Here is a 25,274-nt window from a genome sequence, read left to right on the forward strand (position 1 = left end):
TTTTAAGGGGTGTCTTGAGGGAGGTGAAAGGGTTTTAGGAAGGGAATTCATAATGACAGTGCTTAAGATCTAAGCAGTTGAAGACATTATCACTGATGATGGAGGGATTAAAATTAAGAATGTGTAATCGGATAGAAATGCAGAGATCTTAGAGGCTTGTAGGGCTGGAGGAGGGGGAGAAGGATGGCAAGAAGAACGATTGAAAAACAAAAATAAGAATGATAACATATAAGTGTTGCAAGACCTGAAAACCAACTTTCTCATTGAAAGGAGTGTTGATGGATAAATGCGGCATGGTGCCAGTTAGGATACAAGAAAAGTTTTGGGTGGGCTTAGGTTTATGGAGGCAAGAGGCCGACCGGAACAGCATTGGAATTATAAATTTTGAAACAATATTCTAACATCAATGAAGCTGGTTGGGAGGTAATTACTGTTTTATGTTGATTGCACTTAAAATGTACAGGAAGCAGTGGGAAATTAATATCCATAGGTTAACTTTAGTGGGAATTTCAATAATGAATTGTTACCATTATTGACAATACAGAAAACCATAATTCAACCAACATGCATTCATTTTTTTGTTAATGTATTGCATTAGAAAATAATACATTTTGATAATTGGTACGATCACTGATCACAAATTTGATTTTTAAAAAGGGTTTACGTTTTATTCCCATGTCCTTTAGTGGACCCACATGAAATAAAGATCAGCTTTCTTGTACTATATCATCTAGCACTCACAAAGTCAGAGATAGCAAAACAAAACTTCCTTAAACTATCTCAAAAATGCATCTCAATTTGTCAGAACAGCCTTATTTAGCATGACATTTATACCTTCCTTATCAATCATCCCACAGTTAACCTAAAGAATAAGATGACTATTTACTACAAAATCTTAATCACTCAATTGGCTCAAGACTGGTCAAACTTTATCTCAAAGGGTTGGAAATTATGCTTCAGTTATACAGAATCATGTGCAGACCAACTGGGTGGTATTTATGGGAGATGACTGGGATCTCGTTTGCCATTTACAGAGATGCTGAGGGTCCTGCATTGCATTTTTTCGGGAAGGTCCACTGAATTAAATGTCAATCACACACCTAACTACACCATGATGGGCCTTCACTAGGATCAAAGATCCCGGGGTGGAAATCCCAACCCGTATGATCTGCCAGGCAGAGGCCAGCAGTACCATAAGGGGAGCAGTGGCAGCTCCTGACAATGTAACCACTCAGGTCACAGATGGTGGGATGAGTGTTGCAGATGGGAGAGTGGGAAGGGTCAGCATCAAGGGGAGGTGTTTGGCTCTTAGCGAGTCCCCTTTCCCAGTGCTGGGTCCCTCAGTCAGGTAATGAGTGTCTTTGAATTCAGGACCCCCTCTGGAAGCCTACAGACAACTCCAACAGCGTTTGCTGACTGGTTCTTCCGCATGACGAGTCCCCTGCGTATCACTGGTTGAACACCAATTGCCCACTTAAGGGTCTCAACTGATGTTGTGGTAGGAAGACTGCCTTAGACTTAATCAAGGTGGAGAATGGGCCACCCTTCTGTTTATTTAAATGTCCCATTACCACAAAACCTGCCCCCAGGGAGGGCATTAAATTCTGTCCATTGTATCAGTTGTGGTTGATGTTGTCTACATGGACTTTAGCAAGGCTTTTGACAAGGTACCGCATGGTAGGTTGTTGCATAAAGTTAAATCTCACAGGATCCAGGGTGAGTTTTCTAAATGGATACAAAATTGAACTACTTTTTCAAACTGGAGGCCTGTGACCAGCAGTGTGCCTCAGGGATCAGTGCTGGGTCCACTGTTATTTGTCATTTATATTAATGATTTGGACGGTTAGTAAGTTTGCAGATGACATCAAGATTGGTGGCACAGTGGACAGTGAAGAAAGTTACCTCCAATTGCAACGGGATCTTGATCAATTAGGCCAGTGGGCTGACGAATGGCAGATGGAGTTTAATTTAGATAAATGCGAGGTGTTACATTTTGGTCGACTGAACCAGGGCAGGACTTACTCAGTTAATGGTTGGGCATTGGGGAGAGTTACAGAACAAAGAGATCTAGGGGTACAGATTCATAGCTCCTTGAAAGTGGAGTCACAGGTGGTCAGAGTGGTGAAGAAGGCATTCGGCATGCTTGGTTTCATCGGTTAGAACATTGAATACAGGAGTTGGGACATCTTGTTGAAGTTATACAAGACGTTGGTAAGGTCACACTTGGAATATTGTGTGCAATTCTGGTCACCCTATTATAGAAAGGATATTATTAAACTAAAAAGAGTGCAGAAAAGATTTACTAGGGTGCTACTGGGACTTAATGGATTGACTTATAAGGAGAGGCTGAATAGATTGGGACTTTTCTCTCTGGAGTGTAGCAGGCTGAGGGGTGGCCTTATAGAGGTCTAAAATAATGAGGGGCATAGACAAGGTAGATAGTCAATATCTTTTTGCAAAAGTAAAGGAATCTAAAACTAGAGGGCATACGTTTAAGGTGAGAGGGGTCAGATACAGAAGGGCCCAGAGGGGGAATTTTTTCATACAGAGGGTGGTGAGTGTCTGGAACAAGCTGCCAGAGGTAGTAGTAGAGGCAGGTACAATTTTATCTTTTAAAAAGCATTTAGATAGTTACATGGGTATGATGGATATAGAGGGAGATGGGCCAAATGTGGGCAATTGGGATTTGCTTAGGGGTTTTAAAAAAAAAAGGGGCGGCAGGGACAAGTTGGGCCAAAGAGCCTGTTTCCATGCTGTAAACCTCTATGACTCAGTCAGAAGCACTTATATCCAAAGGTCGTGCCTTGAGCACAATAATTTAGGTTGACAAGCCAGTACAGTACTGGGAGAATGTTGCAGTATTATTTTTCATTTGAGACATTAAACTGTGGCTGTCTCACCCTCCCTGGTGAATATGAAAGAGCTCATGAGACCATATTGAAGAAAGGGATGGGGAGTTGTATGCTTTGTCCTAAAAATCTCTCCCTCAATCAACATCAGAAAAACAGATAATCTGATCATTATGACATTACTGCTTGCAGGAGCTTGCCGTGTGCAATACGGCTGCTGTATTTCCTACACTTTACACTGCATTGGTGCTTCGGAACATGCAATGGCCATGAAAGGTGCTATGTAAATGCAAGACTTTATTTCTGCCTTATCCATTTGAAGAGATTCATTTTTAGGCACTGCTCAGAATGTTATGTTGGCCTTGAAGGACAGATTTCACCAGAATGAATCAGCTTTGAATTATGACGGCAGGTTGCATACATTTGGGTTCCACTGCACTGAGTTTAGAAGGCTGAGGGATGACTGAAGTGTTTAAAATAATAAACAGATTTGATAGAACAGATGGCGGAGCGGTTTCCTCTGTTGGGGAATTCAGAACAAGGAGACATTGGGCCTAATTTCACACTCAAGTAATGAATAAACACTGGCAGCTATTAATTACACTGAGACTTTCTACAGAAATTTGGAATGAAACTTACTGTAACGCGGGAGGCATTTCAGCACAGCACCCGAGACAGGATGTGAGAGTGAATAAGTACAGATTGAACAATTACTACTAAAATTTATTTATTTGTGTCACAAGTAGGCTTACATTACCACTGCAACAAAGTTCCTGTGAAAATCCCCTTGTCACTACACTCCGGTGCCTGTTCAGGTACACTGAGGGAGAATTTAGCATGGCCAACGCACCTAACCAGCACGTCTTTTTGGGCTGTGGGAAGAAACTGGAAACAAAAACAGAAAATGCTGGAAAATCTCAGCAGGTGTGATAGCATCTGTGGAAAGAAATCAGAGCTAATGTTTGGAATGTGGATAACCCTTCGTAGGATCTAAGAATCAAGTCTAACTCACTGAATCAAGTGTCAAAAGAATGGCAATCTTTCCTCCAGTGAATGCACTGCAAGAATAAAAAGGCAAAGCTCTATAGAAGTTTGCATCAGAAGAAGTGTAAGTGTAAGTGTACTGTATTGTGTGCAGATACGATCGTGACGGCAGATACGATAGCGACTTTTAAGCGGTGTCTTGACAAACACATGAATAGGATGGGAATAGAGGGATATGGTCACCAGAAGGATAAGGGGTTTTAGTTCAGTTGGGCAGCATGGTCGGTGCAGGCCTGAAGAGCAAAAGGGCCTGTTCCTGTGCTGTAATTTTCTTTGTTCTTTGAAAATAACAGACCACATAAGTTGCAGGAGATTAGCTTGTTTTGCTGCAAACTGGACTGATCTCTGTGTTGGTGCAATTCCTTTAGTAACTGGTTGCCACTTTTGACAGAAGTACACGTCATTTCAATCTGCATTCCTAGTCCTGCTGACGGAGCTAGACCCATGTAACACCAATGGCAGATGTGCACAATGTCACCGGGGATAAAGCCAAGGAATGAATCTTAGCTGTTTGTTAACAGACTCCAAAGGAGTTGCCAGTCCAAAGTTCATGTTACAAAGACAGTGGAGAACATGTGTGGAGCTCAATGTGGGAGAAGATTGGGCTAACATCAATGGATCTGAGTTGTACATGTAATGCTGAACCCTTTTCATGAAGCTAAGTGCTCAGGCTGGCTGCACATACCAGCAGTGCTGCTTTCATATTCGAGTTCAAACAAACCTTTCTTGTTCAGTAGGAAAGGTCAGTTAGCCAAGTTTAAAAGTTGAGGTAGATACAATTGAGAGAAACACAGCCAAGTTAAGCAAGGTAAGTCAATATGCAAGCTGGCATCTGGAAGGCAATGTTCAAAAAAACTGTACAAACCTCAGATAAAAAGGCTAAGAGCTAACTTGATTGCAGCAATATACAAACAAAATGTGCACATTATAATGTACACTCATTTTATATTTTTATATATATATATATATATATATCACGCACGATCCCAGTTTTTAAAGGAACAGTGTCCTGAAATGAGTTTCCTCAAGTTGTTGTTTTTTTGAACAAAGAAGAAAGAACAGTTTGACTGGCTGCAGCTGATGAGTACAATTGTTAAACAACATGGGCTGGTTCTGCAGTGCTCTGAATTTACCTGAATGTTTGTCCTGCTCGCCCAGGTTGGAATGAACTTCCTTGCGAGTAGATCTGTTGGTTTCCGGCTGCTGATGTTGTCGACATTGTTTTCTTTTCACCTGTGTTAAAACAATTAGGACAATTTTTTAATCAAGATCGCTGCTCCTGGACTAGATAGATAGAATCCTACAGTGCAGGAGTCGACCATTCAGCCCATCGAGTCTGCACTGATTATAATCCCATCCAGGCCCAATCCCCATAACCCCATGTGGTCCCCTTGACACTAAGGAACAATTTAGCACGGCCAAGCAGCCTGACCAGCACATCTTTGGACTGTGGAAGGAAATTGGAGCACCCGGAGGAAACCCATGCAGACAAGGGGAGAACGTGCAACCTCCACACGGACAGTGACACAACGTGGGAACCAAACCCAGGTCCTTGGTGCTGTAAGGCAGCAGTGTTAACCACTGTGCCGTCCCTGTTAGGTTAATGCAAATCTGAGCATCATCTGAGAGAGTTGTTTGTCTTACAGCAATCCAAGTACAAACTTCTTTGTAAAGGCAAGCACATTGTACAATTCTGATCATAAATCAACACCTATTTTTAATTAATATGGTAAATCTGCAAGTTATTAAGAGTGGATAGATTGATCTGCCTGAATAATTTTTGGGTGTGTAGGAGACAATAAATTTTGGTCAAAAACATAATGCAGTAATTTTTGTGCGAGTCAATTTTTTGCACATTGCAAGCTGGTTGAATCAGCTGATTGTGAACTCCACAAAACAATCACAATGTTTAAAGTTTACAGCCTTCAATGACATTACACAGGGTCATTCTGGACAGTTTTAAAAGGTTAACATAACATTAACCAATGCTTGTAACCACAGTAATATAAAGGCAAAATACTGCGAATGCTGGAATTTGAAACAAAAATAGAAAATGCTGGAAAATCTCAGCAGGTCTGACAGCATCTGTGGAGAGAGAATTGAGCCAACGTTTCAAATCTAGATGACCCTTCATCAGAGCAGCCTGCCAAGTTGACAATCCTGTCTTGTGAATACAAGATGCGTGCAGCATCTTGGGAAGGAGAGATGATGTAAGAAATGTACAAGAGTGTAAATGTTGTGACCCTCCCTTTAAGGACAACACAGCAGAAAAGGGTAACGTAGCTTGAGGGTTCAATTGGGACTGAGAGTAGGTTATCACCCCAGGGTTTAGATTCCTCTCTTGGGTAGAAGACATTTTGAAGATATGTAAAAAAAAGCATGTAAGAACTGGAACATCCAAGAGGCTGCTGGCCTCTGTAGTTTTTCCATATTAATAAATATCTTTCTGTTCCTGATGAAGTCTGAGAACGTACATCATTTCATTGGTGACAAGGATTGGATGGATAATACCAATACTGTCTATGGCACGTCACTAGTGAGTATCCTGTTTTAATCGAAGATTGAAGGAAAAATATACTCACCTGAAGTATACTCAAGCGAATAGGCCCAGTGAGCTGTAGAAATATTGCCAGACCCTGAGGGGGTAGATGCAGAGCAGACCTGAATTGGCCAATGCAGTCAAAAGTTTAGAGTTTTTTTTGAAAAAAAAAAGGAAAGAAAGAAAATAGTCATCAGAAACAGGAGCTGTGATTCTGATTCTGGCTGCCTAGGTCCCCACGTCTTCAGGCTTTCTTCTGCCAAGGAGAGGACTCCACCCCTGGGGTAATTACCCACTCGCATCTCAACTGGTCCCTCAAGCCAGGTGATTCTCTTCTGCTGTGTCCCCATAAAGAGGGGTTCTTCACAGTAAGAAAGTAAAGAATGAGAGAGGAGGCCATTTAATCTTTCAAATTCCCTTCTGATAAATTAATACATTCCAGTTGTTTTAAATATTTCTAATGCTGCCAGCCCAATTATCTACATCTTTTCAGCATAGCAACTCTTTCCAATGTAAATCTCAACTACCTTTGCTGACAGCACGGTAGCACAACGGTTAGCACTGCCGCTTCACAGCTCCAGGATCCTGGGTTCGATTCCCGGCTCGGTTCACTGTCTGTGTGGAGTTTGCACATTCTCCTCGTGTCTGCGTGGGTTTCCTCCGGGTACTCTGGTTCCTTCCCACAGTCCAAAGATATGCAGGTTAGGTTGATTGGCCATGCTAAGAAATTGCCACTTAGTATCCAGGTTAGAGGGATTAGTGGGTATAATATGTAGGGATATGGGGATAGGGCCTGGGTGGGATTCTGTTTGGTGCAGACTCGCCTCTTTCTGCACCGCAGGGTTCTATGAATCTATGATATGATTCTATGACATTATTTTGCATGAAGTAAAATTCTGAGTGCTGATATTTGGCGTATGTAGATGCATTCTTTTTAACTTGTACAGTTCAGTTCTCTCCTGGTTCCTTTACACTTGACATCAACATTATGGTTCAATGCTCTACATTATTTAGAATCATAGAATTCCTACAGTGAAGAGGAAGGCCATTCAGCCCATTGAGCCTGCACCGACAACAGTCCCACCCGGCCCTTATCCCCGTAACCCCACACATTTATCCTGCTAATCCCCCTGACATTAGGGTCAATTTAGCATGGCCAATCTACCAAACCCGCACATCTTTAGAGTGTGAGAGGAAACTGGAGCAGCTGGAGGAAACCCACGCAGACATGGGGAGAATGTGCAAACTCCTCACAGTCAGTCCTCCAAGGCCAAAATTGGACCTGGGTCCCTGGCGTTGTGAGACAACAGCACTAACTGCTCTGTCGCCGTGCCACCCATATTTTGTGGTGTGATGACTAGAATTGAACACAATACCTTAATTGGCGAGTATTTGAGTATACTACATGCAGTAAATCTCAGAAACATTTGAAAGTGACGTTGCATTTAATGCTGAAAACATTCCTCCTTATGCATTCTTACTAGTGTTTAACTGCTCTGACCACATAATCTAATGCCTTCCCCTTTGTCACAAGTCCATATATTGTAAGTTAAATTGCCAACCATCGCTTCACAATAGTTCAGTTTTATTAATTGTTTAGTTACATTGCACAATTTCTGACAATTTTGCATCATTTTGCATTTATTGGTGCTTACTATCATTTGGCTCACTATGGTATGGAATATTATGTTGACACTGCTGAAGAAACTATGCCTGTCATTGGCGTCCCTCACTCTTTCTGTCCACTGCGTGTTCTGCATGTCATGGGTGCTGCCCTTCCAGTTGGACTGATGCTTTCCTCTTGAGGTGTGGTCAAGTTTCCAGTCTGCAAAAGCTTTGCACTTATGCTCAAGTTAGTTGTTTTTTAATCAAATCAGTCATGATGTTTTCTAGTAAAGAGGCCAAGGTGCTTGCTGTGGTTTTTAGGGTCAACCAGGCACTACCAGCATACTGTAGCTCCTGGTGGCTGGAGTTTTATAGGTTGGCTGAGTGAGAATAGTTGCCTTGGTGGGATGTTTGAGGCCTCAATGCTAATGTCCTTACAGCATGGCTTCTTTTGCTTCTGCTGATGGGGCCAGGCTGACGGGAGATGGCTGACCAGCTGAAGCAGCAATCGTTCCAGTAGTCATTGGTACCTATCATAGCGTGGGTGATATGGACATTGCCACCCTCTCTTGGTCACACAATGACATAGTCAAACAGGTGCCACTGTGTGGACTGTGTGTGTGTGTGTGTGTGTGTGTGTGTGTGTGTGTGTGTGTGTGTTGCCATGAGATCTCGTGCTCGTCTTGTTGATGGAACAGGGTATTAGTTTTGCCAAGATCATATTCTAAATATTTTGTCAACAGGACTCGATTGAGAGCCAGATATGGAGGGGTGTTCATCAAGTACAGGGAGACAGTTAGTGCTCATTGGAGAGAACATTGTGAAGAAACCTTCAATCAAGCCTCTAATGCTATTCCTCAAAACCCCATCCAGCTGATTCTTGATGCCACCTTGGTCCTGAGCAAAGTTATTCAACAGCTGAAAAGCAACAAAGCTTCTGAAGCAGCTGGAATCCCTGCTGAGACCCAGCAGAGATACAATCCTGGTTTGACTGCAGAACTTCATCAAGGAAAGGGAGTGTGTGCTGGGGAATTTCAGGGACACTGTAATTGTGGCTATACTCAGGGAGGGAGACAGAGCAAATTACAGAGGAGTGTCTGCCACAGCGAAGACCATTGCAAGGGATCCTCCTCACTCAACTCCTCAAACAGGTTGAAGAGATACCTGCAGAGTTGCAGTGCAGTTCCTATCCATTCAGTGGCACCATGGACATGACCTTTATTGCATAGCAAAGTGGAAGAATTATAAGGAGCAGCTCCAACCACTGTCCATGGCCTTTTTTGAACTCTCAAAGGCTTTGACTCTTTCAACCATGAAGCTTTATAGGTTACCTTCCCTAAATTTGCGCGCAGTCAAAATTTCTCACTATCCTCTATCTACTCCATAATGGCATGCAAGCTGTGATCCTCACTAATTGAGCCACCACAAATCTGATTTCCGTGAAGAATGGGATCAAACGCAGCTATGTCACTGCACCAATTCTCTTCTCCAGCTTCCTCGGTGTAGTAATGCGCCTCACCTCCAGCAACTGTCCATGGCTGTGGAGATAATTGACAGGACAGATGGGAAAATGTTCAACCTATGTCATCTTCAAAACCAAAACCACTGACTTCAGTCATCGAGCTTCATTATGCAGCTGATACTTCTGTTCAAGCTCACTCAGAAACTGGTTCCAGGTCATGGCTCTCTCCTTTTTCAAAGCTGATGAGAAAATGAGCTTTCTCATTAAGCATCCAGAAAATGAATGTCCTCCCTCCGACCAACTTCCAAAACTCGACATCTCCCCACCAACACCCACCTCAACTGATCAAGATCAATGATAAAATCCTGGAAAAGATGGACCATTTTCCATATCTTGGAAGCTGCCTTTAGATGATGATAAATCTGAATGACGAAATTCATCCAGTTGGTCAACGGAGCATAAGTGTATTTGAGTATCAGGATCTCAAACATGAGACAAAAGTCAATGTTTAATGGACAGTCTTGTTCCCTATGCTCCTATATTCTCCACAGACTTGGGTAATCTATAGCAGACTCTTCAGAGAAGTACCAGCTTTTATAGCCTCCAAATCTGATAGCAAGAACATTGACCCAACATTGGCCCCAGGCAACTTACCCTGCAACAAGGTTCTAATCACTCAAAAAAGCTCTCTTGGGTGAGACCTTGTTTGCATGCCTGACACTAGATTCCCAAAGCAATTATTCTACTCAGAGCTTGCTCAGGGCAGAGGCCTCTCACTAGGAGAATGGAAACTGTTTAGGGATGTCTTCAAAATATCTTCAAAGAGTCAAACTAGCTGCCAACTCATAGGGAGCACTTGGCTTGTGATCAACAAAATGGAGAAAGCTCATTTGAGAATGTAGGGAAAACTTCAAGACAGAGGTGACGTCAAGGTGTCAGAGGGGCTGCACAAACCTCCAAACAGCTCATCTATCTGACCCATAGAATACATAAATCCTTCAAGCAGCATTGACTGCATGTGGCAAAATCTGCAGATCATTCACTGGACTTACTGGCCATCTCAGGAATCAATGAACTGGAGTTCAAACAACTAATCCTTGATCCCAAGGTACTGCTCAATAACAGTACCATGGAAAATTTCATACCTTTGTTAATCTTTTCCTTTCATTCAACCATTTTGATCCAATCTCATATTCCATGATGTATCCCTCCACCTTTGAGCTAAATTATGTGCCAAATAGCTGGGATTAAACAACCAAATTTTTTTTATAGTGAAGCGCCCAGGTGAATAGCCAAGCCCCACTGTGAAACACAAGGAAATAATTGAATAATAGTTCACAGCCTTCTACACACTTCATTAGTAATTCTATAGAAGACTGTGTGCCAAAGAATCAAATCCGCGTGTTTCCCAACCAAAAACCATGGATGAACAGGGATATCCACTGCTTGCTGAAGTCTAGGTCTGAGGCGTTCAAATCAGGCGATCCTGAAATACACAAAAAATTCAGATACGATCTAAGGAGATGCATCAAAGTTGCCAAAAGACAGTACCAGACCAAGCTAGAGTCCCAGGCTAGCCACATGGACCCCCGCCGACTATGGCAAGTTTGACAAGACGTAACAGGCTACAAGATGAAGGCACATAAAAATTGCCAGCATCGACGCGCTCCTCCCTGATGTGCTCAATGCACTCTCTGCCCGTTTTGAGCAAGAGGTTAGCGAGAACACGTCCTTCATCCGGAAACCTTGGTTGAACCTGTAGCTGAGATCACCATTGCAGACATCAGAGCAGTCTTTTCAAAGGTCAACCCATGGAAAGTGACTGGCCAGGATGGAGTACCTGAACGAGCACTCAGATCCTGCATGGATCAGCTGGTGGGGGTATTCATAGACATCTTCAACCTCTCTTTACAATAACCTTAGGTCCCTATCTGCTTCAAGAAGGTGACCATCATCCTGTACCAAAGAAAAGCCAGGCAGGTGCCTTAATGACTATCATCTGATGGCTCTGACATCCATAGTTATGAAGTGCTTTGAAAGGTTAGTCATGGCACGGAATTCGGCCTCCCAGATTGCCTGGATCCACAACAATTTGCCTATCGCTGTAACAGGTCCCACAGCAAATGCCATCTCCCTGGCCCTGCACTCAACCCTGGAACACCTAGATAACAAAGACACCCATGTCAGACTCCTATTTATTGACTACAGCTCAGTCTTCATTATTCCCACAAAACTCATCTCCAAATTCCATGGCCTGGGCCTTGACAGCTCCCTCTGAGACTGGATCCTGATCTTTTTAACTTAGACTGCAATCAGTAAGAATTGGCAACAACACCTCCATGATCATCTTCAACACCGGTGTCCCACAAGAATATGTTCTCAGCCCCCTAATATACTCCTTATACACCTATGATTGTGTGGCCAAGCTCCCCTCCAGTTCAATTTTCAAGTTTGCTGATGACACCACCATAGTGGATCAGATCTCAAACAATGACGAAATGGAGTACAGGAAAGAGACGGCGAATCGAGTGAACTGGAGCAATGACAATAATCTCTTCCTCAATGTCAACAAAACGAAGGAGACAGTCATCGACTTCAAAAAAATAGTGGAGGACATGCCCCTGTACACATCAATTGGGACAAAGTAGAAATGGTGAAGAGCTTCAAATTTTTAGGTGTCCAAATCACCAACAACCTGTCCTGATTTCCCCATGCTGATACTCTGTAGTTACGAAAGCCCCACCAATGCCTCTACTTTCTCAGGAGGCTAAGAAAATTTGGCATGTCCGCTACAATTCTCACTAATTTTTACAAATGCACCACAAGAAGCATTGTTTTTAGTTGTATCACAGATTGGTATGGCTCCTGCTCTATCTAAGACTGCAAGAAACCACAAAGGGACATGAATGAAGCCCAGTCCATCACTCAAACAAGCTTCCCACCATTAACACTGTCTACACTTTCCGCTGCCTCAGAAAAGCAACCAGCATAATTAAGGACACCACGCATCCTGGACATACTCTGTTCCATCCTCTTTCATCAGGAAAAAGATAAAAAAGTTCACGTACCAACCCACTCAAGATCAGCTTCTTCCCTGCTGCCATTGGGCTTTTGAGTGGACCTATCTCGCATTAAGTTGAACTTTCTCTGCACCCTAGCTATGACTGTAACACTACATTCTGCACTCTCTCATTTCCTTCTCTATGAATGGAATGCTCTGTCTGTATAGTGCGCAAGAAACAATATTTTTCACTGTATACATGTAACAAAAATAAATCAAATCAAGAATAATAGAGTTTATGCCCAATCAGGCAATAGTGTTTTGGTGCCACGCTTGGATATTCCGAGCCTGTCGAATGTTGCGGTGTGCACAATTTCTCTGGTTTTGATGTGTAAAACACTGGCTCACAGTGAAGCACCAGAAAGCCAAGTATGAATTAAACCTTCTATCACATGAGATTTTGCATCGCCGATATTCAGAATGTGCTTAATTAAAGAACATAAGAACATAAGAAATAGGAGCAGGAGTAGGCCATCTAGCCCTTCGAGTCTGCCCCACCATTCAATAAGATCATGGCTGATCTGTCGTGGCTCAGTTCCACATTCCCGCCCTCTCCCCATAACCCTTAATCCCCTCTCTTATCAAAAATCCATCAACCCGCGTCTTAAAAATATTTAGCGAGGCAGCCTCCACCACTTCAACGGGCAGAGAATTCCAGAGATTCACCACCCTTTGAGTGAAGAAGTTCCTCCTCAACTCCGTTCTAAACCGCTCCCCCTTTATCTTGAGGCTGTGCCCCCTAGTCCTACTATCCTTTCTGAGCGGGACGAGTCTCTCCACCTCTATCCTATCCATCCCATTCATCATCTTATATGTCTCAATGAGATCTCCCCTCATTCTTCTAAACTCTAACGGGTACAAGCCTAGTTTATTCAGCCTCTCCTCATAGCTCAACCCCCTCAACTCCGGCATCAGCCTAGTAAACCTCCTCTGCACTCCCTCCAAGGCCAAAATATCCTTGCGTAAGTACGGCGACCAAAACTGCACACAGTACTCCAGCTGCGGCCTCACCAGTGCCCTATACAGCTGCAGCAAGACCTCCCTACTTTTATATTCAATCCCCCTCGCTATGAAGGCCAGCATCCCATTCGCCTTCCTGACCACCTGCTGCACCTGCAAGCTGGGTTTTTGCGACTCATGCACAAGGGCCCCGAGGTCCCTCTCCACCGTCGCCTGCTGCAGTTTTTCGCCACGTAATAATCCTTCCTACCATTATTCCTACCAAAGTGGACCACCTCGCACTTGCCAACATTAAATTCCATTTGCCAGTTCCTGGCCCATTCGCCCAGCCTATCTAGATCCTTCTGCAGACTCTCCACACCCTCCGCACAATTTGCCGTTCCACCAATCTTGGTGTCATCAGCAAATTTCGACACCATACACTCGGTTCCCTCTTCCAGATCATCTATATAAATGGTAAATAGATAACGAAGCAGGAGACAAAATATAACAAATAACGAAATGCAAAAAGCAAATTGGATAAACAGCCAAAATAATTAATGAAGTGAACGAAAACAACTTCAAGCTGAGAAGCACACTTTTAGGAATGGTAATTGATGTGCTTCTTACTAAGATACATCCACATACAAACATAAAATTAGAAGCTGTACTGAGCCTTTCAGACCTTTGAGCCGACACCACCATTTGATAAGATCATGGCTGATCTGCCTGTGGGATCAATTCTACTTCCCTGTCTATCTCCATGTCCCTTGACTCCTTTCTCATTCAGGAACCAATTTAAATCAGCTTTAAAAATATTTAATGATTCAGCCTCCACGGTTCTCTGAGGAACAGAATTCCACAGACTAATGACCCTCAAGAAAAGCAATTCTCATTTCACTCCTAAATAGCAGACCTCTTATTTTAAAACTGTGTTCCCTAGTTTTAATCTCTTCTACAGCCTTGAAATATCCACCCTATCAATTTGTCTGAAGAGCTTATGTTTCAATAAGAAACCTAATTCTTCTAACCACTTACAGGGACAACCTGTCCATATAAGGTCTTCACCTCAGGAATTAGACGAGTGAACCTTCTCTGAACTGCTTTTAATGCGATCATAGGCTTTTTCAAGTAAGGAGACCAAAGCTGTAAGAGGCACTCTAGGTGCGGTTGCACCAATGCCCTATACAATGGTGGCAAAACTTCCTGACTTTTATATTCCATTCCCCTTATAATAAATGTAAACTTTCCATTTGCCATCTGAGTCGCTTGTTGTACCCGCATACAAACATTGTGATTCATGTACAGTTCTATAGTCTTTCCATTTAAATAACATACTACTACTTTTCAATTCTTCCTCCCAAAGGGGACGAGCTCATCTTTTCCCACATTATACGCCATCCAATTTTTTTTGTCCACTCAATTAACTATTTAAATCTTTTTGTAAACTCTATGTCCTCCAAACAATTCACTTTCCTACCTATTTGTGTGTCAACTCTCAATCTTGCCGCTACAGTGGGGTAAAGGTTAGCAGAATTCTCACATCACCCATAAAACACCAAACAGTTTTAATAGTTGTGTGATAATTGGGAGATGCGCATGAAGAGGAAACTGTAATTTGTACTGAATATTGTGATTCTTGCTGCACCGCAATATAAATAATGCCAACATGTCCTCACTAGATATATTAAAATTGAAAATATTTCAAGACCGCACAGTAATAAATTTAATTAAACAAAAGGAACAACATCCAAGCACAGCATCCCTGTAACTTACTGGTATGTTTATCAAAATCTCATATTAAAGAAGGCAAGTGAGATTCATAAATGGTAGTCTGTCCTAAATCCTAATAATATTTGTAAAATCAAACATAATACAGGTTTATCATTCTACATTTTAGACAATGAAAACTCAAAGAATTGTCAGCTGTGTGTTTGTGGGGATAAAGAATAGATTGTTTCTGCTGATGTGTTTATGGGTAAAATGGGAGTTTTGCAATTTTTTATTCAGTGAATCTTGCAAAAAAAGGTGAATGTTCCACTGCAAGATTAATGAGCTATGACATTTATGTTGCTCCAAGGCATTGTCAGCTCCTTGACAAAGATGTAGAAGGATCTGTATTGCAGACAAACTGATGTTACTAAAAATCAAAGTGAGAAATTGGCTAATGGAAATACATATCTGCCAAATCATTAATAGATTGCAAATAGGAAAAAAAAGGATTATTAACCCTCTTCTTAAAATGAAAGATGAATGTGTATTGTTTAATTTCATACATCATTTCTATAATTAACATTTAATTCTCAGATCTGTAAGAAAGAAAACCAGCCCCAAAACTCAAACATATGACATGGGAGCAGAGGTTGCCCATTCGGCGCCTCAAGCTTGTTCTGCCATTTGATAAGATCGTGGCTGATTTGTTTGCATTTCAAGTTCTGTTTGCCATATAACCCTGATAGCCTTAGATTCTCTGACAAGAATCTATCTACCTCTGCCTTTAAAATATAAGAACATAAGAAATAGGAGCAGGAGTAGGCCATCTAGCCCCTCGAGCCTGCCCCGCCATTCAATAAGATCATGGCTGATCTGTCGTGGCTCAGTTCCACATTCCCGCCCTCTCCCCATAACCCTTAATCCCCTTGCCTATCAAAAACCTATCAACCCGCGTCTTAAAAATATTGAGCGAGGCAGCCTCCACCACTTCAACGGGCAGAGAATTCCAGAGATTCACCACCCTTTGAGTGAAGAAGTTCCTCCTCAACTCCGTTCTAAACCGCCCCCCCTTTATCTTGAGGCTGTGCCCTCTAGTCCTACTGTCCTTTCTGAGCGGGACGAGCCTCTCCACCTCTATCCTATCCATCCTCATGTCTCAATGGGATCTCTCCTCATTCTTCTAAACTCTAACAAGTACAAGCCTAGTTTATTCAGCCTCTCCTCATAGTTCAACCCCCTCAACTCCGGCATCAGCCTAGCAAACCTCCTCTGCACTCCCTCCAAGGCCAAAATATCCTTGCGTAAGCACGGCGACCAAAACTGCACACAGTACTCCAGCTGCGGCCTCACCAGTGCCCTATACAGCTGCAGCAAGACCTCCCTACTTTTATATTCAATCCCCCTCGCTATGAAGGCCAGCATCCCATTTGCCTTCCTGACTACCTGATGCACCTGCAGGCTGGGTTTTTGCGACTCATGCACAAGGACCCCGAGGTCCCTCTGCACCGTCGCATGCTGCAGTTTTTCACCACGCAAGTAATAGTCCTTCTTACCATAATTCCTACCAAAGTGGACAACCTCACATTTGCCAACATTAAATTCCATTTGCCAGTTCCTGGCCCATTCGCCCAGCCTATCTAGATCCTTCTGCAAACTCTCCACACCCTCCGCACAATTTGCCATTCCACCAATCTTGGTGTCACCAGCAAATTTCGACACCATACACTCGGTTCCCTCCTCCAGATCATCTATATAAATGGTAAATAGCTGAGGCCCCAGCACCGACCCCTGGGGCACTCCACTAGTCACCAACCGCCAATCCGAATAGCACCCATTGACCCCCACTCTCTGCCTCCTATTTGACAGCCAATCCTCTATCCACGCTAACACCCTACCCCCAACTCCATGCCCCCTGACCTTCTGTAATAACCTCTTGTGAGGCACCTTGTCAAACGCCTTCTGAAAATCAAGAAACACCACATCCACCGGCTCTCCTCTATCCACCGCCCTAGACACATCCTCATAGAACTCCAATAAATTCGTCAGACACGACTTCTCCTTAACGAAACCTTGCTGCGTCTGCTCTGCCAAACAATTCTCCTCAAGATGCCTCGCTATTTTCTCCTTGATCACGGATTCTAACGTTTTTCCTACAACAGACGTTAAACTAACCGGCCTATAAATTCCCCGCCTTTTGCCTGCCACCCTTCTTAAACAACGGCATAACATTAGCCGTTTTCCAATCTTCCGGCACTTCCCCGGAATCCAGTGACGTTTGGAAAATAATCACCAAGGCATCCACTATCACCTCCGCCATTTCTTTCAGAACCCTTGGATGCATTCCATCCGGTCCTGGGGACTTGTCCACAATCAGTCCCTCCAGTCTGTCAAGCACCGCCTCTCTAGTAACAATAATGTCATTCAGGCCCTCCACTCCTACCATCTTTCCATCGCTAACACCTGGCAAATTACTCACGTCCTCCTCCGTGAAGACCGAAACAAAAATGTTATTCAAGGCCTCAGCCATTTCCCCATCCCCTATCACTAAGTCCCCCCTCTCATCCTCTAAGGGTCCAACGTTCAATATTCAATGACCTCGCCACCTACTAAGGCAGAGAGTTCCAAAGTCACGCAACCCTTGGGAAAAAAAATTCTCCTGATCTCTAACCTATAAGTGCGATCCCAATTTTAAAACTGTGCCCCATAGTTCTGGACTCACGCACAAAAGAAAACATCCTTTTCACATCCACCTTGTCAAGACTATTCAGGATCTTTTATACTTCAATCAAGTCACAGCTCGCTCTTCTAAACTCCAGTGCAAACAGGCCCATTCTACCTAACCTTTCACCGTAAGACAATCCATTCATCCAGGTATCAAAATCTTGTAAACCTGCTCTGTAATCTCTACATTGAGAATCTTGGCCATGGCGGGTAAAGGTGCAGGGAACCGAAGAAGCTGACAAGTTAATCAAGTGAAGCTGGATGTCACTGGTAAGGCCTCATTAGTTTGTTGTTACCTTCCCTGCATGGCAGCCAGGAACTTGTGGGTACAGGCAATCTGCATGTGGAAATACATATCAGGTGCAGGCCACTGGGGAGGGAGCCATGGATCGGAGCAGGTCGGAAATTGTTGTTTGTTTTATAATTCCCCAGACTTTCTTTTATATAGAGTTCAGTTTCTAGCTCTATCTTTATTCCCCACACTCAACTTTATCGGAGAATAAAACTACTGCTTCCGACAGCCGTCAAAAGATTTTTAACATTTCCATCTATACGGATATTAGGACTGGAACTTATCCCAGTCCGCACCAGTCAAACAAAAACTGCAGTAACAAACAAAAACATCAAAGTAGATCAAAAACTGCAATAAAAAGAAACGAAGATTAAAACAGACTCTTAAGTGGGAGCTCTACTCTCACTGCTACATCCTCTGAATTTTGGAGCTTGGAAGCTTTTTCCACTTGACCGAGAAACATTGAGGCTGGCGTCAGCATTCAGCAATGCTGAATCGCAGAAAGTAGATCAGCCTGGGCTCTTGCTTCTCAGCTCACAATCAGGGGACGACTGAGGTCCTTGAGGAAGTTCAGCCTCTTGCCAAATCGTTATGCCAAAAGCACTGCCTTGTACATTAGCCAAATAAAAAATTGTGCGAGCAATACGCCACATATCTGTCTTCAGCAGAATGAGGGGTGTCAAGAAAATCTCAGATAAATGAATGAAATTCCATTTAGCTGAAGCACTGGACTACGTCTTCCCCTGGGGCAATATGTCCAACTTCTGCTGAGCTACTTCAGGCTCTTGCCATTGCACAGAGGTTACTGTGAGCAGACGCTAATAATAACATTACATCCGTCTTCCAAGTAAAGAAAAACTTTAAAGCGTTTATTCAAAGTGGTTCAAACAATAGTTTGCTCATTAAGTTCTCAATTTAGACCTAGAGAAGACGTGTGTGGATGTGCACATGAAACGAGGAACTAAAGTTAATGATCACAAGCAGTCTTGATAGCGATAATTTACACTCAAATGAAATTAGTCCTCAACTTCACCTCAATGATGGAGATACGAAGAACGTCATATGCTTGAAGTGGTGGCACAAGTAGATTCAAACGAACAATCATAAAGTGCCATTTAACATAACGAGGACTATTTGTGTAAATGCAGCTAGCAACACAAGAGTGGGGTATAGTAGGGAAGGGTGGAAGGAATAACATATTACAGACAACACAACTTGGCAAAGGAGCAAAACCAAGAACTAAAGGGAACTGCAGCAAGTGGGAGGCTAATTGAATAATAAATCAAATAGATAAATACAATTAAAAATTGGAGGTGATAGAAATGATGGAAAGAAAAAGAATGACCTGGAGAAAGCTGAAAACAAGATGGCAAAATGATTGAGAAAAGAAAATGGTGCACATGGTTATCTAGTGATCAGGGACTACCTACAGTGATAGGACAGCAAAATTCCATTATATTTGCAGATGTAATTTCAAGGATTAAAAACATCGAGGTAAAGATATACTTGTGATCTGGAATGATATGCCTTGGTGATTACATTGGAGGCAGGTTCAATTGTGTCTTTCTAAACAGAATTCAAGAAGCAATTAAGATATTTAACACCACCAGCTCCAAAAGATATTAGATTCTGGTACACTATTGACTAAAACATTTAAATAGCATAAGCATAAAACACTCCTGTGGCAGAAAGGCTTTGTCCATGGCAACCTGAACCTTTGCAATTACATGTCATATCCCAATAGGTCTCAGCTAATAAGGAGTCACCATTTCCCTGGGATCCACAAACTAGGTTATTGTCTTCCCTTGAAAGAGGTGATAATAATACCAGAGAAACGAACCTTGTAGGGCTTATGGGGACAGAGTGAGAGATTGGGATAAATTGGAGAGCTGTTTCAATGAATTAGCAGAGGAATGATGGGCCAAATGGCATTCTGAGAGATGTGTTATCTAACTATATATTCTCATTTATGCCGCATAATATTTATTATCTTTGGTTAATAAAAATGTATCAATCTTAGATTTAAAAGTAACAATTCATCTCATATCGATTGCCATTTGCAGATGGAGGTCCAAACTATTACCACCAATTTTATGAGAAAGTATTCCTTAATTTCACTCTTGAAACTCTTGTGCCGAGTTTTTAAACAATTACCTACATCCTAGCCTCTCCACTCAACAATAATAGCTTCTCTCTATCAATCTATCTGTCCCCATTACTGTCTTGAATAGTTTGACCAAATGATGACTTCACCTTCAAAGTTTAGGGGGTACACTCCTTGTAATTTAACTCAGGGGGGTTAGGGTGTCATTCTGGTAGAAAACACTTCCAATCCAACTTGATTATTCACCAACTCCAACCTTTAAAACATTTTTAAAGCCACAAGCTAAGTTCCAAGGCACGGCTAAATGGGATTTGTAAGTACCAAGAGCATGGCAAGTCATATTTTCCAGTGATACTCAGCTTATGTACACCAGGGGCAGCACTGCAATAGTGCCTCAAATGTGGCAATTATAACAGGCTCAGGGTCGAGTCATCCTGGGGTTTGGAAGAATTGTACAGAGGATATGACAGCAATAGAGCAGGTTCCATGGATCTGACAGTAATCAGGAAGGAGGTTCTAAGACTGGGCATGATCCAGCAGTTAAAGTTCACTTAATTGGGGGCATCTAGGTGTCAGCTTCTGAAGTCCAGGGAAACATTAACTGAACAAGAAATACATGTAGGATTATGGCGAGACAGTAGAGTCATAGAGGTTTACAGCATGGAAACAGGCAACTTGTCCATGCTGTCCTTTTTTTTAAAAACCCCTAAGCTAATCCCAATTGCCCACATTTGGCTCATATCCCTCTATACCCATTGTACCCACGTAACTATCTACATGCTTTTTAAAAAATATAATTGTACCTGCCTCTACTACTACCTCTTCCAGACACTCACCACCCTCTGCATGAAAAAAATTGCCCCTCTGGACACTTTTGTATCTCTCCCCTCTCACCTTAAACTTATGCCCTCTAATTTTAGACTCCCCTCTGATCTGTGCCCCTCATTATTTTACGGACCTCGGTAAGATCACCCCTCGGCTTCCTACGCTCCAGAGAAAAAGGTCCCAGTCTATCTGGCCTCTCCTTATAACTCAATCCATCAAGTCCTGGTAGCATCCTAGTAAATCTTTTCTGCACTCTTTCTAGTTTAATAATATCCTTTCTATAATAGGGTGACCAGAACTGCACACAGTATTCCAAGTGTGGCCTTACCAATGTCTTGTACAACTTCACAAGACACTCCAACTCCTGTATTCGGTATTCTGACCAATGAAACCAAGCATGCTGAATGTTTTCTTCACCATTCTGTCCACCTGTGACTCCACTTTCAAGGAGCTATGAACCTGTACCCTTACATCTCTGTTCTGTAACTCTCCCCAGTGCCTGACCATTAACTGAGTAAGTTCTGCCCTGGTTCAATCTATCAAAATGCATCACCTCGCATTTGTCTAAATTAAACTCCATCTGCCATTTGTCAACCCACTGACCCAATTGATCAAGATCCCATTGCAAATGGAGATAACTTTCTTCACTGTCCACTATGCCACCAATCTTAGTGTCATCTGTAAACTTACTAACCGTGCCTCCTATATTCTCATCCAAGTCATTAATATAAATGACAAATAACAGTGGACCCAGCATTGATCCCTGAGGCACACCACTGGTCACAGGCCTCCAGTTTGAAAAACACTTCTCTAAAACCTCCCTCTGGCTTCTGTCAAGAAGTGGATATTCAGTCTCCATTCACCTGACGAAGGGACTAACCCGAAAGCTTGTGCGTTTACTATCAAATAAATCGGTTGGACTAAAACCAGGTGTTGTCAGACTTTTTACTTTATTCTGTCAAGAAGCCAATTTTGTATCCATTTAGATACATCAACCTGGATCCCATGAAATTTAACCTTATGCAACAACCTACCATGTGGTACCTTGTCAAAGGCCTTGCTAAAGTCCATGTAGACAACATCAACTGCACTGCCCTCATCTATCTTTTTGGTTACCCCCTTTAAAAAGATCAATCAAATTTGTGAGACATGATTTTCCACTCACAAAGCCACGCTGTCTGTCTCTAATCAATACTTGCGTCTCTAGACACTTGCCTCTCAAAATACCTTCCAACAATTTACCCACCACCGACGTGAGGCTCACTGGCCTGTAATTCCCAGGCTTCTTCCTGCAGCCCTTTTTAAACAAAGGCACAACATTTGCCACTCTCTGATCTTCAGGCACCTCACCTGTGACAATTGATGATTCAAATATCTCTGCTAGGGGATCCACAATTTCCTCTCTAGCCTCCCACAATGTCCTGGGATACACTTCATCAGGTCCCGTGGATTTATCTACCTTGATGTGCTTTAAGACTTCCAGCACCACCTTCTCTGTAATATGTACACTCCTCAAGACATCACTATTTATTTCCCCAAGTTCCCAAAATCCGTGCTTTTCTCAATAGTAAATACCGATGAGAAATATTCATTTAGGATCTTACCCATCTGTTGTGGATCCATACACAGATGACCCTTGTTGATCCTTAAGAGGTCTTACTCTCCCCCTTGTTACTCTTTTGCCCTTTATGCATTTGTAGAAGCTCTTTGGATTCTTCTTTGCCTTATCTGCCAAAACAATCTCGTGTCCCCTTTTTGCCCTCCTGATTTCCCTCTTAACTCTATTCCTACAGTCTATATACTCTTCAAGGGATTCACGTAATCCCAGCTGCCTACGCATGTCATGTGCCTCTTTCTTCTTCTTGACCAGGGCCTCAGCATCCCGAGTCATCCAGGATTCCCTATTTCTGCCAGCCTTGCCCTTCACTCTAAGAGGAATGTGTTTATCCTGAACCCTGGTTAACACACTTTTGAAAGCGTGCCATTTACCAGACATCCCTTTGCCTTCCCACAGACTCCCCCAATTAATTTTTGAAAGTTCCTACCTGATACCATCAAAATTGGCCTTGCCCCAATATAGAATTTTAACTTTTGGGACAGACCTATCATTCTCCATAGCTACCTTAAAACTAATGGAATTATGGTCACTGTCCCAAAGTGATCACTCATTAACACTTCTGTCTCCTGCCTTTCCTTATTTCCCAAGAGGAGGTCAAGTTGTGCCCCCTCTCTAGTTGGGCCATCCACATACTGAATGAGAAATTCCTCCTCAATACACTAACAAATTTCTCTCCATCCAACTCGCTAATACTATGGCTGTCCCAGTCAATATTGGGAAAATTAAAATTTCCAACTATTACCACCCTATTTTTCTTGGAGCTATCTGTAATTGTCTTACATATTTGCTCCTCAATTTCCCGCTGACTATTTGGGGGTCTATAGTACAACCCTATCAAAATGACTCCCCCCTTCTTATTTCTCAGTTCTACCCATACAGACTCAGTGGCCGAACCCTCAGATATATCCCCTCTCAGTACAGCCATGATGCCTTCCCTAATCGAAAGTACAACTCCCCCTCTTCTCTTACATCCTGTTCTATCTTTCCTTTGGCATCTGTACCCTGGAACATTGAGCTGCCAGTCCTGTCCCTCCCTTAGCCATGTTTCAGTAATTACTGTAATATCCCAGTCCCACGTTCCCATCCATGCCCCGAGTCCATCTGCCTTGCCCATCAGGCCTCTTACATTGAAATAAATGCAGTTTAATCTGGACTTCCCTTGCTCTCTGTCTTGCTTTTGCCTGATCTGTCTGGTTCTAGGATTACTGACACTGCCTTTACTACTTAACATGCTCTCTTTAACTTCTGTGCTGTCCTCAAACTTCTCTTCTGTCTCCCTATGGCTTTGGATCCCACCCCCCTGCCAAACTAGTTTAAACCCTCCTGAGTGGCTCTAGCAAATCTCCCCACCAGAATGTTAATAATCCCCCTCCAGTTCAGGTGTAATCTGTTCCTCTTGAACAAATCAGCCGTTCCCTAGAAAAGATCCCTATGATCCAAAAATCTAAATCCCTACCCCCTTCACCAGCTCTCAAGCCACACATTCATTTGCCTAATCCTTCTATTCATACTCTTACTAACACATGGCAGTGGTAGTAATCCTGAAATTACTACCTTTGAGGTCCTGTATGTTATCCTTTTGCCTAACTCTCTATATTCACATTTCAGGACCTCATCCCTTTTACCGCCTATGTTGCTGGTACCAATATGTACAATGACCTCTGGCTGCTTACCCTCCCCTGAAGAATGTCCTGCAATCGCTCAGAGACATCCTTGACTCTGGCACCAGGGAGGCAACACACCATCCTGGAGTCTTGAATGAAACCATAGAAACGCCTGTCTGTGCTTCTAACTAGCCAGACCCCTATTATTACTGTTGGCTTGCTCTTTGCCTGACTTTGTCCCGCAGCAGAACCCAGCCTGGCTGCTGCTGATATCTCCCCCGACAGGCTATCTCCCTCAACAGTATCCAAAACGATATACCTGTTTGAAAGGGGAATAGGCACAGGAGACTCCTGCACTGCCTGCCTGCCTCTCCTGCCAGTCACCTATCTACCTGTCTGAACCTGTGGTGTGACAACCTCCCTGTAACTAGTGTCTATCACACTCTCTGTCTCCTGTATGCTCCACAGTGCATCCACCTGCCGCTCCAACCGAACAAAGCAGTCAATGAGGAGCTGCAACTGGACACACTTCCTGCAGACAAAGTTGTCAGGGAGACTAGATTGCTCCCTAATTGTCCAGATCTGACAGGACGAGCATGCCAGATGTAGGGGAATAACATTAAATGAATTGTTCATTCAGAGAGTCGGTACAGACATGATAGGCCAAGTGGCCACCTCCTGCACTGTAACAATTCTGTGATGAGGTTAAAGCTGAAATTGTACAACTAGAGAATTTGGCTTTATTAAACTTAAAACTGATTAAATCCTCCAAATTTAATCAGTTGGATAGTTTTCAAATATTAGAGAACAGAAATGCTTCTCTGTCTTTGATTCTCAAGTGAAAAGGTTTTCCGGCTAAAACTGGAGTCATTTTGATAAGGGGAGGAACTTTCCATAA

The 25,274-nt window shown here is 42.8% G+C and overlaps 1 protein-coding gene across 5 annotated transcripts in view; it reads right to left on the reverse strand.

Moving 5' to 3' along the window:
* arnt2 (aryl-hydrocarbon receptor nuclear translocator 2) overlaps positions 1-25,274 on the reverse strand; it is a 369,880-nt gene that overhangs the window by 72,614 nt on the left and 271,992 nt on the right. For all 5 annotated transcript variants that reach the window (XM_080214131.1, XM_080214130.1, XM_080214133.1 and 2 more), the window contains one exon: positions 5,027-5,126. In XM_080214131.1, the coding sequence (XP_080070257.1) occupies positions 5,027-5,126 (100 nt within the window). The remainder of the gene's footprint in view (positions 1-5,026; positions 5,127-25,274) is intronic.

This window comes from Carcharhinus amblyrhynchos, chromosome 28 (assembly GCF_965287045.1).
Source record: "Carcharhinus amblyrhynchos chromosome 28, sCarAmb.v2.hapA, whole genome shotgun sequence".
Lineage (NCBI taxonomy): Eukaryota > Metazoa > Chordata > Chondrichthyes > Carcharhiniformes > Carcharhinidae > Carcharhinus > Carcharhinus amblyrhynchos.